The 16,179-nt window shown below is 37.1% G+C and overlaps 1 protein-coding gene across 1 annotated transcript in view; it reads right to left on the reverse strand.

The window, feature by feature from the left end:
* Nucleotides 1-16,179, reverse strand: part of Nf1 (neurofibromin 1) — a 666,749-nt gene that overhangs the window by 605,606 nt on the left and 44,964 nt on the right. The window contains exon 3 of the mRNA XM_068225031.1: nucleotides 13,613-13,796. Coding sequence (XP_068081132.1) covers nucleotides 13,613-13,796 — 184 coding nt within the window. The remainder of the gene's footprint in view (nucleotides 1-13,612; nucleotides 13,797-16,179) is intronic.

The following is a 16,179-nucleotide window of genomic DNA, read 5'->3' on the forward strand; positions in this document are numbered from 1 at the left end:
GAAGCTATACACTAAAGCACTATTTCAGCGATGCTTCGAAGTGATCAAAGGAACAAACTTCCAACAGTTTTGGAGAAATCACTTCCACATCGTGAACTGCCTGAAGATAATCGATAAAACCTGGGATGGGGTCACCAAGAGAACTCTCATTTCCCCTTGGGGAAAGCTGTGTCCTGACTGTGTTCTTGGATGTGACTTTGAGGGGATTGTTGGTGACAATGAGCCGCCGATTGTTGATGAAACTGTTTCCTTAGGGAAGACCACGGGGCTGGAGATGAATGACGTGGACATTCGAGAGCTGGTGGAAGAACATAGCCAGGAACTGACCACAAACGAACTGATGGACCTGCATCGCGAACAACAGGAGGAGGTTGAGGAGGAGATCTTGTCCGGGGAAGAGGAGGAGGAAAAGTCAATGGAATCTCTCACTTCAACTGAGATTCAGGAGAAGTGCAAAATGTGGGAAACAGTATAAAATTTTGTAGAAAAACAACACCCGAATAAGGCTGTAGTGGTGCGGGCGATGAATCTGTTCAATGACAATGCAATGTCACATTTTCGTGAAATCCTCAAAAAGTGGCAAAAGCAATAGTCATTGGACAGGTTCCTCATTAAAGTTGCACAAAAAGAAAACAATTTCAGTGAGCCAACAGATAGCAGCGATTCCATTAGTGAAATTCATGCTACACAGTAACTCTTCTCAAGTCATCTCTCGTCTCCCTTGCACCAACAATGATTCTATTGTTTGGTAAAGTGCAGTTTCATTTGTTTAACGTATTTTGTTTTAGAAATGTTATACGAATAAATATTTTTGTGTTTTTGACTAATCATCTGCGTTTCAATGGTTTCTTATGGGAAAATTTGCTTTGATATACGAGCGCTCTGGATTACAAGCATGTTGCCGAAACGAATTATGCTCGCAATCTAAGGTTCCAATGTACCTCTGTAGTTACTGACATCAGATTATCCCCTTTTGTATGCAAGGGGTGTAACAAGGTACATGTACTCATCAGGAACTTTTCTTGTAATCCAGATATCTTCAATAATGGTGTGAATTTGCTGAGCTAGGCTATAACCACCTATTTTCCACATTTCAGCTGTTATACCATCTTCTCCTGGTGCTTTGTTATTTTTTTTAGTTCACGGATTAGTTGTTTGACTTCTTCTAACATGGGTAGTTCCGAGTCCGGATAAGGCTGGAGTTTTTCAAAAGAAAAATGCGGGTAAGGAGGGCTCACAATTTAACAGATCTTTGTAATAATTAGTGTGAAGTTTGCAATTTTCCTTATTTGTTGGATATTTGGATGTTCTTGGATATTTGGATGTTTGAAACAAAGAGTAGGTGGCTTATAATTTGATCATTCTTCTCCAAATATTTCATAAAAGTTCCATGTATTATTGTTCTTGAAATCCTGTTCAATTTCCATTAATCTTCTTTTATGATAATTACGTTTTTCCAATCTGATGGTTTTCCAAACCTGTTGTTGAATTTTGAGGAATTCATCTCATTTTTGTTTGATTTGTGTGAATTCATATTTTGCCAAGCTTTAATTCTTAAGTTCAAATGCTTTGTCACAAGCCTCATACCACTATACACACTTGCATTTCCTTGAAGGTTTTGGGAAGCCTTTGTGATATTATCGAGTTCCATCCAATCAGAAGGATTTTGACTGGGGATATGTGCGATATTTTCTCGAGTGTTTTATTGTTATGGTCTCGGGTCTGTTTGGTTGAAAATGAACTTTGATTACAGATACACAGTGATCAGACTCTGGGAGTGCCCAAGGAAAAGTTTGGCTTGCCAGGTGCAGGTCTTTTGATTTGAAACCCATGGGCGACCTGCACGTCATGATGAGGATGAAATGATGATGACGACAACACATACACCCACCCCCGATGCCAGCGGAATTAACCAATGATTGTTAAAATTCCCAACCCTGCCGGAAATCAAACCCGGGACCCTGTGACCAAACACCAGCATGCTAACTATTTAGCCATGGAACATGCCCATTGAAATCTCCAGTAACATTTTGATATGATGTTTTGGAATTTTGGCAGTGGTTTCTTCTAGCAATTCCCAGAAGTCCTCTACTTTTTTTCAGATTGTTTTTATTGTAACTGTTGTGCATGAGAACTGATTAGAGTATAGGCTTTGTTTCCAGATTTGATGGTTAGTAATGAAATTATTTCCGAAGGCAATGTGAAGTTGAGTACTGAGTTTGTAATGTTTTTCTTGATTATAAATCTAGTTCCAAATTGCAAAGGTTGGTTTGGGAGTGAGATTGCTGGCTTGCTTTTATAGATTATATAATTTCCTGATTCAAAGTGATTTTCATCAGTATACCTGGTTTCCTGAAGTGCTAAAATTTGGATGTTGAATTTATCCAAGGCATCTGTTAGTTGTTTGAGCTGGCCATTTTTGCATAGAGTATTGATATTGAGAGTTCCAATAAAGTGCTTGCATTTAGGGTAATGAGATTTGGGAAGCTCCGCATGATGTTCTTGGTCCCTCAGAATCCGATGACCGAGAAATCCAAGTATCTATACCAGTGCCTGGGGTAGAATCATAGTTAGTTGATTCCATCATGCTAGTAAGTTAAAGATAGGGGAGAGACTGATTTTAATCTACCTTGTACAACTAAGTTCTTTAGCGTTAGAGATTGCCTCATGATATATTCAGACTTTTATTTTACCCTCCTTTACCCGGGATTAGAACCAGCAACAGCAACTGTTGAGCTACTCACAATCCACCCAACGGAGCAACCGCATGCATGTTATTATTATTATTATTATTGGATGATTATGAATGGCGTAACAGTGTATACATGTGATAATTTGTGATCCGCAATCATTTAATGTTTAATCAAGCGATTTAATGAGACAGTGACTTATTTAGTGCACAGGATAAAACAATGACAAGTGAACATCAACCGGAGTGAAAATGTAAGTGTAATAAGTGTCATATGATTGGAAGATTTTGAATATGCTATAAGGACACGCATGATCGGAAGTGTGTGTTTCAAATGAATGTATGGTGAGGGTGAAAGAAATTACACTGAAATGGGGAAACTGATGTTATGTGATGATGAAGTGCTGGTTTTTCAGTAGGATATGTAAGATATGACAATTAGCGAGATAATAATGAACTCATAGACAGAAGCATGAAAATAACAAACAATCCTTTATTAGACACCATATTAGTTATAGGAAATTCGCCATTATTGAATAACAGATATTTTGTACGGAATAAATATTTCTCGACACACACTGCTGCCATTTAATAAAGGCAGGAAATTAAGCAGACAAGAAAAACAACACAGGAGATAACACTAAGATAGCAGACCAGATATACCAGTGTATTGAAAATGCCCTTGAATCTTTGCAGAACGTAACAACAGAAACCAGGAACCTTCGTCAAAACCTGAAACAAGACATTGTAATCGGTGAATACATATGGGAAAGTTTAAAAAAATTGAAAGCCAACCTGACAAAGAAAACTAACAAAAGTAATTTTTTTTTTACATAGGTAAGTATTTTATGAAGCACGGTTATAGATTATAACGTTGCACCGAAGAAAGGATTCACTGCCTCCGTGACTCAGTCAAGGCCAGTTACATTCTCTTCTTGAATGATGATGGAGGCAGAAGCTCAAAGAGATCTAGCAGAGTCCACTCTCACATGTCAGAATAGTCTTGACAACAATGGAAACTTAGCTGAACATGCAAGTTTTGGAACATGGAAACATACGCAACATGCAGATATGACTGACGTATTTACTGAGAGGAAGAGTGAAGAAACAAACTTGACTACTGACACTAGTCAGCAGATAATGGAGGATCAACGTATGGAGGAGGAACAACTTGAGACTGCCTGGGCACTGGTTAAGAGCATTCTGGCTATTCCACTTAAGAATCTAAAGAAGAAAATTCAGAATGGTTTGCAAAAATTGGAGGAAGCCCTCAATGCTAGAGCAACATCCTGGACATCCTGGAAGAGACTAGGGAAAATCCACAACAGGAATCAACTGCCAAAGAGATGAATGAATTGCCTGTGACACCATTACTGACAAATGAAGAGAGGAAGGACAAAGGGAAATGAGTCAAGTTTCTATCCCAGAAGGATACGAAGAGGGAAGTGAAGAAGAATAAAGAAATTCAACCTATACCAGACCGAGCTGATTCTGGAAAAACGGAAGTCACTGATAGTGTGGAAGTCAATAAACGGCAAGACCTACGCAGATGTTTTGAAGGGCATTCAGAGTAAAATAAAACCAGAAGATGGTGGAGTGAGTATTTGATCTATTCGCAAAACACAAGCTGGGGCGATTCTTCCTGAATTCAATAACACACAAAATGAGAACAGGGACAATTTCAATAAATATATGAGAGATGTCCTTGGATGAGATGGGGCTGTAAAAACTTTAAACCCCCGTGCTACCCTGGAAATTCGGGACATGGACAGTGTTGCCACTGCTTTAGACGTACAGGAAGCTGTACAACGGCATCTTGAGAGTTTTGAATGAGAACTGACAGTTTCAATTACAAATCCGAACAGCAGAGGACAGAAACTTGCCATTATAGAGATAGAAGATAACTAGGCACAGAAACTCTTGGAGTTAGGTAAAATGAATATAGGATGGCTATATTGTGGAATACAAATAAGGATCATGGCATCATGCTGCTTTCGATGCCTATCATATGGGCATCAGGCACAAAACTGCAAAGCCACAGACAGATGCACACTTTGTTTCAAGTATGGAGAAGCTGGGCACAGGGCTGTAGGTTGCAAAGCAAAGCCATGATATATAATTTGTAAAGGCATGGATATTGAAGAAGCAAAACAAAATCATGTTCCTGGTTCAGTAGCATGCATAGCGTTTCATGAAACTTTTGAAAAGGCCAAAATAAGGGGTAAATGATGCAGATTATTCAGGCAAACATATACAGGAGTTGAACTGCCAAATGATCTTTTGACACACATGACCTTTTGAGATAGGAATAAATATTTTCCTCCTCAGTGACAGGGACCACCCAGGTTGGTTTGTGAACAAGGAACAGCTACAATGGATGGCAACTGATTGAGGAATATACGGGAAGTGATCACCAGTACATTATTTTTCTTAATAAAACTCCACAGATTAATATTGCATCGCATAAATCAACATGGCAGAATAGATAGTATAGACAGAAAGGGTTTTTTTTGTTTTGTTTTTTGACACAGTGTCCTCCGAAGCAAAGGTCACGTTCATTAATTCCTTTACAGCCTGGTCGCCAAAAGGTCGGCACATTTCCAATATTAATGACCATCAGAACCAATCTGGCAGCCATGGATTGGAGAGTATAACAGAACAATGTTATGGTCACAAGGGAAATGAAGTGGCTGAGAAATGTGTTGAACTTTCCATGCAGCTCATTCACAGAGCATGTGATTTGTCTATGACCCAAAACACACCATGAAACAAAAAATGTTCAGCATACTGATGGACCAAAGGAATTGCTAACTAAGAAGACGTTGCCTGTGACTTAGACGGAGGACATAGAGAGCGCAAGTTTGCCGAGAAGATACTTCACTCACAGGGGAGTACAAGTCAGCAAAGAAACAAGTTAGAAATGCAATTAAAAGGAGTCAAGTTGATAAATGATGTAAACAGGCTAACGAGATGGACGACGTCCCATGACGACTAGGTTCCAATATCGTTATGAAGAAAATTGGGAATCTCTCAAATCCGATAATGAACTCAAACTGCAGAGGATATAGTGATCACACTATTCCCAGATCACCCTGAGAGGATTTATGACAAGGACGAAAAGGATATAGATGATGTACCACTTTTTTTTCATTAGAAGAATTGATGAGAGCGATTAGTTCCCTTAGAAATAAAAAATCCCCAGGACCAGACGGCATTCCAGCAGAGATACTGAAGATAACAGAATTTTGTCCACAGCTGCTGTTGAAAATGTACAACTGCCTGATACCAGGGTTTTTTAGTGTTCGCTGGAAAATAGCACGATTAGTTTTAATAAGCAAAAATAAATCTGGGGGTTATAGGCATTTATGTATGCTGGATACTGCTGGGAAAGACTTAGAGAAACTTTTGCAGCCAAGAATACTCTCAGCAGTCTAATCAGCTGGGGATCTATTTGATCATCAATACGGATTTTGACGACGACACTCAACAATCGATGCAGTACAAAAAGTGGTGAACACTGGGGAAAGTGCACAAATGGGTAATCAACATTCTCGAAAAGTGACACTTCTTGTGACCTTGGATGTTAAGAACACTTTCAAATTGGCAAGATTGAATGAAATGTTGGGAAGCACTTCAAGAAACCTTCAAATTACCAGAGTATCTCTTGGCCCAAATCTTTGGACCATCATGTATGATGGCTTGTTGCAGTTGGAGATGCTGGAAGACACTATGCTAGTGGGTTATGCTGATGATGTAGCTGTTTTGATAGTAACTCAAAATTTGGAGTTGGCTCAGTTTAAGCTGAATTAAGTGATGCAATGCATAAAAGAATGGATGGCAAATCGTGGGTTACATCTGGCATATCATAAAACAGAGACTGTTCTTTTAACAAGAAAAAGGATTACGACCCTCATTCCAATGCAGGTTGGAAAAACAGTGATCAAAACATCTAGCAGCATAAAGTATCTTAGCGTGACACTTGATATCATACTTACATTCTGGGATCATATTACATGTGCAACAGATAAGGCAGAGAAATCAACGACTGTGCTAAGCAGATTAATGAGCAACATAAAAGGTCCAAAATCCAACAAGAGACAACTTTTGATGTCGATAGTTCAGTTGTTACTTCTATATGGTTCAGAAATTTGGGGAGAGTCTTTGAAGTATGAAAATATCAGCAAAGGATAGCCACAGCACAACGCAGATTAGCTTTGAGTACATGCACATATCGTATTGTATTTGAACTTGCAATTCTTACAGTAGCAGCAGTACCGCAGATTGACTTAATTGCCTTAGAGAGAGAGAGCCTGGCATACACAAGGAGAGTTAAGAAAAAAACCTGCTAAGAACCTGGCTTATGGCCAACGAATGGAACAATGGCAGCAAAGATGGGAGGAAGATCCAAGAGGGAAACAGGCTAAGCGGCTGATACCACCTTTGGCGAACTGGGTAACATGGGCATACGGCCAAGTTAAACTATTACCTTACACAGCTCTTCACATATCATGGACACTTTCAAAAATGTCTACACAGAATAGAACAGAATGAACAAGGGGAGTGTGTATGCGAGGATCTTCAAAAGGCAGAAGTATTCAGTCAGCAGTATGTAAAGATTGTTGGTTACAAGGATTACCCATGGTTACAAGGATGTGAGTAACACTGAAGAAGTATTAAAATTTACCGATAATAACAATGACATTTACAGTAAGATACAAAAGTTGAAAACTAGAAAAGCAGCTGGAACTGATAAGATTTCTGGTGGTGGTGGTGGTGGTGGTGGTGGTGGTGGTGATTATTGTTTTAAGAGGAAGTACAACTAGGCAACCATCCTCTATGGGGATATACTAAAGGCAATGGGTTGGGATATAGTACCACATCTGAAATACGTATTTGATTATTGTTTGGTTGAAGGAGCTATACCAAATGAATGGAGAGTTACTATAGTAGCCCCTGTGTATAAAGGAAAGGGTGATAGACATAAAGCTGAAAATTACAGGCCAGTCAGTTTAACATGCATTGTATGTAAGCTTTGGGAAAGCATTCTTTCTGATTATATTAGACATGTTCGCAAAATTAATAACTGGTTTGACAGAAGGCAGTTTGGGTTTACGAAAGGTTATTCGACTGAAGCTCAGCTTGTACGATTTCAGCAAGATATAGCAGATATCCTGAATTCAGGAGGCCAAATGGACTGTACTGCGATTGACCTATCTAAGGCATTTGATAGGGTAGATCATGGAAGACTGCTGACAAAAATGAGTGCAACTGGACTAGAATAAAGAGTGACTGAATGGGTGGCTATATTTCTAGAAAATAGAACTCAGAGAATTAGAGTAGGCAAAGCTTTATCTGACCCTGTAATAATTAAGAGGGGAATTCCTCAAGGAAGTATTATCGGACCTTTATGTTTTCTTATATGTATCAATGATATGTGTAAAGAAGTGGAATCAGAGATAAGGCTGTTTGCAGATGTTATTCTGTACAGAGTAATAAATAAGTTACAAGGTTGTGAGCGGCTGCAGGGTGACCTCGGTAGTGTTGTGAGATGGACGGTGGACAATGGTATGATGATAAACGGGGTTAAAAGTCAGGTTGTGAGTTTCACAAATAGGAAAAGTCCTCTGAGTTTTAATTACTGCGTTGATGGGGTGAAAGTTCCTTTTGGGGATCATTGTAAGTATCTAGATGTTAATATAAGGAAAAGATCTTCATTGGGGTAATGACATAAATGGGATTGTAAATAAAGGGTACAGATCTTTGCACAAGGTTATGAGAGTGTTTAGGGGTTGTAGTAAGTATGTAAAGGAGAGGGCATATAAGTCTCTGGTAAGACCCCAACTAGAGTATGGTTCCAGTGTATTGGACCCTCACCAGGATTACTTGATTCAAGAACTGGAAAAAATCCAAAGAAAAGCAGCTCGATTTGTTCTGGGTGATTTCCGACAAAAGAGAAGCGTATTACAAGTTGAAGCGTTACAAAAATGTTGCAAAGTTTGGGCTGGGAAGTTTTGGGAGAAAGGAGACGAGCTGCTCGATTAAATGGTTATGTTCCGAGCTGTCAGAGGAGAGATGGCGTGGGAGGACATCAGCAGACGAATAAGTTTGAGTGGTGTCTTTAAAAGAGGAAAGATCACAATATGAAGATAAAGTTGGAATTCAAGAGGACAAATTGGGGCAAATATTCGTTCATAGAAAGGGGAGTTAGGGATTGAAATAACTTACCAAGGGAAATGTTCAATAATTTTCCAATTTCTTTGCGATCATTTAAGAAAAGGCTAGGAAAACAACAGATAGGGAATCTGCCACCTCGGCGACTGCCCTAAATGCAGGTCAGTAGCGACTGATTGAGAGTGAGCGATCCAGGAAGTATTTATTGCAATGAAGCTGACGACGATATAGATGTTGATTCCCATAGGAAACCTGAATTATTTGTCCCGAATGAGTAAATTTATAATACCAATATAAATGGTCCGTTATTGTACGTCACACCTTTTTTGTATGTGAGCATTGGTGTGTATAAGAAACTTGGGCTAATAAACACTTAATTTTTCCATTACAGATTTGAACTTCATTGCCGGTTTCCACTATGAGTCACTCACATTTTACCTGGCATTTGTTCTCTTCACAAACAAAGTTACCTCAACTTTCTTGCTGCCCTCTTGATTATTGTGACTGTGACTCAATGAAAACAGACTGTTATTTTCAATGTTAAGTATTCATCCTTGTTTTTAATTGCAACATACTGCACATTTAGACCAATAGGTCCAAAATCTCGCCATAATTACTTATTGTTTTAATTCCATCATCTCTCATTTGTTTTTCATTCCTTTCATCATTGTATTTTAACACATTCTTTTAGAATGTATTATGTAAATTTTAACTTTTCGTGACTGAAGTTGGCTCAAATGAGCTGAAGCATGTATGACTAATATTACTCCATCTAAAGATGGGAATATATAAGTATTGAACAGGAAGACGTATTAAATCTCCAGCATACAATGCGAGGTATTTAAGAAACAGTTGTTCTTTCATTGGCTCATATCCAAACCGGCTGCCAGTCCGCTACTCTCCATTACGTCATGCCCCCCCACCACTCTGACAGGTCAGTGACACTCCGCACTGCCCCTTCAGGTGCTTTACTCCCAATGCCCCCCCACCAAGAAAAAACAGGAAAGAGAAAAATAACATGGTTCTCAACTATGGTAACAATAATACAAAATAGCTAACATTTTCAAAAAACAAGGTCTAAAAGTAACATTTAGAACGAGCAACACACTATACAGACACATTAGCAAATGCAACTTAGACAAAAAAGACCCATTCTCTGAGTCAGGAGTCTATGAACTCAAGTGTCAAAAACCGAAATGCAATGCCACATATATATAGGCCAAACAAAACGTCTCTACACAAGATACAAAGAACACAAAAATGTTATCAGATACAATCGACATTCAACCTTTGGAGAGCACATACTGTATATGACAGTTCACACCATTTTACAGACATCAACAAAGATCTAAAAATCTTGCACATCAAAAATAAAAGTAAATCTTTCAATATTACAGAAGCAATTGAAATTTACATAGCATAATAAGATAACGAAACTATGACCATACTTTTTTTATTTAATTCTCCCCTATTCGTCTTACTTAATATCTGAACAACATCCACACTTTCTACATAAGCGCTTAAGGAATCCCACAGGAGGCAATCTCTGACTTGAAGGTCTGGAATACGGGTTAGGATATTCTTATCCGTAGTAAATTCTCTGAATTAACACACCATCTACGCCACTCAAGACAATCGTTTAAATTATCATTTATCACTAAAATAACATCTTACAAGAACTCTCTATTCACAAATAATAATAAAATTATTGGTATAATAGGTAGACCATTAAATGCTCATTAAGAAACCTTCCGTAGTTTTTAAAAAGAACTGTAATACAAGAAAGAAGAAGAAAAATAGCGACAACAATGATAATACTCAGGGAACGCTAGGAGCAAAGCACCTGAAAGGGAAATACAGTGTGTCATTGACTTGACCAGGGTGAAGGGGCGTGGCGTAATGGAGACTCAGCGGACTTGCAGCCAGTTTGGATACAAGCCAATGAAAGAGTAACAGTTTTTTAAACTTCTCGCAATGTATGGTGGAGTGGAGACAAAGCAGGACTTCATTAAGATAAGTTCAAAATTTCAAATTCCTAGCTGTTTAGACAGAAATAAACATAAATACTTCCAAACATTGAGTGTGACTTGATAAAATCTGATGTCCTTTTAAGAACAAAACATACCATTCTTTGTTTAATAGTGTGTATTTTTATTCCTTGTTTAATAGCGTGATTTTTTTTTATGCGTGTGTTATATTGTAACATTTATACTGAACTTGTGTGTTCGACAGACTCAAAGGCTTCTTTTAAGTTACATGTAATTTAATTTAGTTGACTAAAGAGTGCAGAATCTCTTAGGTGTGTGTAATCACTGATGTTGTTCTGGTTGGCTTCTTTTGTGATGTAAATTTTTACTGCCTCCCCTTATGATTTTCTAATATTTTCCATGTGCAATATTTTACGATATGTGCTGATGTCTGTGACGTGATGGACATTGTCATATACACGTCCACACAACGCTGAGTGTCTTGTGTCTAAATGCATTTTTGTGTTCTTTATACCAGGTGTGGAAATTATGTTTTGTATTTCCGATATATATGGCATTACAATTTCGCTTTTGGCTTTTGAGTCATATATTCCTTATTCAGAAAAAGGTCTTTTTAAATTTAGATTGCATTTGCTGAATTTTTTTGTAATGAGTTTTTTGATATGAATGCTAATTTAAAATTCTTTTTGAATATTAGCTATTTTGCACATATTTCTTGTTCACTACATATTAATCATTTTTGGGCGAGGATTTGTTTAAGTCTTTTCTGTTGTTTTCTTTTTCTTTTTTGTTTTTGCTGGGGGCTTTACGTCGCACCGACACAGATAGGTCTTATGGCGACGATGGGATAGGAAAGGCCTAGGAGTTGGAAGGAAGCGGCCGTGGCCTTAATTAAGGTACAGCCCCAGCATTTGCCTGGTGTGAAAATGGGAAACCACGGAAATGTTGTTTTCTTAATAGATGGTCTACTGTGTTGGGAGGATGGTTATTTTCTACTGCAATTTGTTTTATCATTTAATATTTAATTATTACAATCTGTTTTGTTGAGGATTAATGAACAAGGCAGTGTACATGTAAGGATTTACAGAAGGCAGAAGTATTCAGTCTGCAGTATGTTAAAATAGATAGGTATAATGATAATGTCCAAGTTCAGGGGCTGACTAATACTGGTGAAGTACTGAAATTTACCTATGATAATAAATGTATTTACAGAAAGATACAAAAAGTTAGAAAAGCAGAAGTATGTTCCAAAATGCCAGTTGAGAAACATCGTGAAAATCTTAGTACACGAATCTTGAGAGGAGCTTTTAAAGGTAGGGAAGGTCACAATATGAAGACAGAACTGGAACTCAAGAGGACAACCTGGGGCAAATATTAATTCATAGGAAGAGAAATTAGGGATTAAATGTTCGATACATTTCCAAGTTCTTTGAAATAATTCAAGAAAACACTAGATAAACAAGTGATAGGGCATCTGCCACCTGGGCAACAGCCTTAAATTCATATTGATGATGACTGATTGGTTGATTGATCGACTGATTGATTCTATAGCTTCCTGATTTTGATCAGAGTACCCAGTTTCTTGGTGTGCTAAAATTTGGATGTCAACTTTGTGTAACATGTCCATTAGGTCTTTTGATTGCCAATCTTGAGGATTGTACTGATAGTTAAAAGTGTCAATAAAACGTTTGCACTTTGGGCAAAAGGATTTGGGAAGCTTAGACACATTCTTGCATGATGTCGGCCCTCCAGAACCCAGAATCTGATGACCGAGATAACTACTAGTGTCTGGGGTAGTTGCTTGATAAGCTGACATTGCTATCATGCTAGTAAGCTGAAGAGAATGAGGAGGTCATCATCGACTTCAGGGTGGTGGTGGTGGTGGTGGTGGTGGTGGTGGTTGTGGTGGTTTGTGATTCAAACCCATTTCAGCAAACCACAAACCTAAATCCAGCTTTAATTATTACCAATATTGATTCACTTACAGAGAAATAAACAAAATATGCATTCATTTACAAAGGTACAGGTCTAATATTGCAATATAATGCCTTAATTCTATTAAAATATAATGAGGGGATGTTTCACCTAATCAATACAATATTTTTTTAAAGAATACAATTATAACGTATTTTAAATTGAGACAGAGTACTAGTTTCGGCCTTATGAATAGGCCATCTTCAGCTGAATACATATATCCTTAAATTCTAAAATAGTATTCTTCACTACTTATTAGAAGATATCACTGCTATTTTCTTTAAAATGTTCTCTTCATAATAAAACAGGGATTTTAAAAAACTCACTGCGCACCAATTATTACATCATAAAATGTAAGCATGCTATCTTAGTGATATGTATTGATATCATATGATATATAATGCCTTGTCAACACGTATATAGTGGAGTTATAGTAAAATGTACTAAATTTAATTAATATTTAATTTTCAAAACCATACTGCACTTTAAATAGACTGTCAATGTATTAGGTCATGTTCTGTACTTAACATGTCTTTGGTATATATTGTATGTACTGAGCACGACCTAATACACTTAGTCAGTTGCATGCACTATATTTTTTCACGTTTGGAATTAAAGAATGTGAAAGGGAAAAAATTAAAAACTGTAAGGAATTAAAGACTTTTTCAAAAAAAGTAATAAAAGTATCACAATAAATATTTTTAGAAGGAAATAAAGTAAAGAAAAATGTTACCTATATCAAAATTAAATACCTGCATGAATTACTAATAAATCTGAAATAGTGTCTTACCAATAAACTGGCAAATCTCCCTCAAAAGAAGTTTCACATTCATTGCTTCATCATATTTAGCAGTATCCTTTGGCTGATTACTGAGGCATTTCTCCAATGTGTCCAGTACAATTAGCAATGACTCATAACAGTTATGTTCTATATCAGGGCCATGTGGTCTAGGACCAGACATCACAGACAGAAACTGAAAATTAGAATATAAAAAATATAGTCAGTATTGTTCAAATCTGTACAATATTAATATTTGCTACCAAAGATTATTAAGTTTCAAAGGTATACTTGCTACAAGAGAAATATCAATATTACTAGTATGACACCTATTTACACAGAGTTCAAGAAACTAATTTCAACGGTTCATTAAAATGTGTTTAGAATGTTATTCTTCAGAAAACACTTCTTTCCTGGTAATCAGTGTGTTTCTTAAATGTTCAACTGTTCAATTCAGCAGCAGTCTAACTCTAAAATTAGATTAAATGTGTCTTTCATTTGCAATTCTCACATCAGGCAAGATACATTTTTCATACAGAAGATACTGTAACTTTTCACCACCTAATTCACTATGTAAACAGGACAAGTAACAATATTTAAAATTAAGAAGTCATTTAGATAACTGTTGAATTATCAGTATTCAAAGTGATAGTATTTACATGAAAGCCTATGTATGTACAGTACATATTCAGTTGCATTTATAATATAGATAATTATGGAGTTAGATGGGAATAAAAACTCACAAGTAACCCAATATCCCTGTGTCAACTTGCTCCCTCTCTCTGATTTAAAAGCAAGTCCGTGGTATTACATGACTGCAGATATCATGATCAAACCCATGTGACCAAACATACGAGAATCCAAAACACAATGACATGACTTTTTATTAAAAAACTCCCACATGCACTGGCTCAAATTCCAACTACACACAGTCACCGTGATGAGAAGCCATTAATGGTATCATAAGCTTCCATGGCCCTCTCTTTACAACTTGTCTAGCATTCATTTTTGATGAAGTAACTCTGAATTAAACCCAATGAACTATGCAACACCAATGGCATACTGACTGAACCACACAAAAGCCAGTGGGTTCAGTAAATGATTTCCTCCTTACTTTGTATGGTACTGAGTGCTTCAAATATTGGTTATTCATGTGGGAAGAAGCATCAATTAATGTTTTTGGGGAAATCCTGGGCTTATGTATGAGCTTGTTAGGGAACATCAAGCTATTCCATAAAAAGCAAACAAGCTTGTAGTTTTACAACATTGTTGATATTATGATCACTGTCAAGGGACAAGCTTTTCTACTCAATGTGTTTTGGTACCCAATCACACTACAAAGGCCAATCAAGCAAATGTTTACAATTGGAGTAACAGATGAAATAAGGTTTTGAGATTTCTCTCTCAAAAAATAAATTTAAAAAAATACTCACACCTCACCCCCAGTCCCCTAATTATAAGACTTATGTCTTTCAACAATCAGTCTGCAAGCCTCTATGAATTAACTAAGTGCCTCCAGTCCTGTATTTGCAACTAGCTCTATGGCCCTGTTTAATTTCACACCTCTCATCATTAAAAACCGAGTCTAACCATCGTCGTCTACGTATCCCTCTACTTCTCTAGCCCTTCATGGCCAAGTCTCTTAAATAACCTATCCTCCTCTGTTCAGCTCACATGACCCCACCATCACCCATTGAGTTTATTCCTAACTTATCATTTACCTCCTCATTTCAAGTATCCTTCTGTCATTGTTTTCACCTGTTTGTATTAGTAGTAGTTCTCTCTACGTTCATATCTGTTGCTTCTAACTTACAAATAAGATATCCTGAATCCACCAGCTGTCTCTCCTATGCAGCAAAGTCAGTGTGAGAACAGACTTCATAGTTTTGTCCAAGAATTCATTACAAAATACTGCTAATCACAACAGCAAGCTCATTTCATTGATTCAACTTTTTTTTTTTTCCCCTTCCTCCTTTTCCCATAATCCTTAACCAGGAAGCTCCTGGATTGGACAGTGGATCATTTTTGCCTGATGTGAGAATTGCAAATTAAAGACACATTTAATTTAATTTTAGAGTTAGACTGCTGCTGAATTGAACAGTTGAACAGTTAAGAAACACACTGATTACCAGGAAAGAAGTTTTTTCTGAAGAATAACATTCTAAACACATTTTAATGAACTGTTGAAATTAGTTTCTTGAACTCTGTGTAAATAGGTGTCATACTAGTAATATTGATATTTCTCTTGTAGCAAGTATACCTTTGAAACTTCTTGTACCTCCCTGAAGACACAAGAGATGTGCATCGTTTCTTGGGTACTGCCTAGCTCTTTGTCCTGATCCATTTAACACTTCAAATACACTATTATTACTAGAGCCCGGATTTCCATGCACTATCAAATCTCAAAAAATGCATGCAATCATGCACTATCATATGGCAAAACATGCACAGTAAACTGGAAAATATGCACCATCAAAATTCAGTTCTTTTTGCAACATTGTACAGAAACTACCCTAATTTCTCCAAATTGTCTTATTAAGCCCATCCATTTATCTGTCAGCACATTCTTAAGCACAGAA

This window comes from Anabrus simplex, chromosome 1, assembly GCF_040414725.1.
Source record: "Anabrus simplex isolate iqAnaSimp1 chromosome 1, ASM4041472v1, whole genome shotgun sequence".
NCBI lineage: Eukaryota > Metazoa > Arthropoda > Insecta > Orthoptera > Tettigoniidae > Anabrus > Anabrus simplex.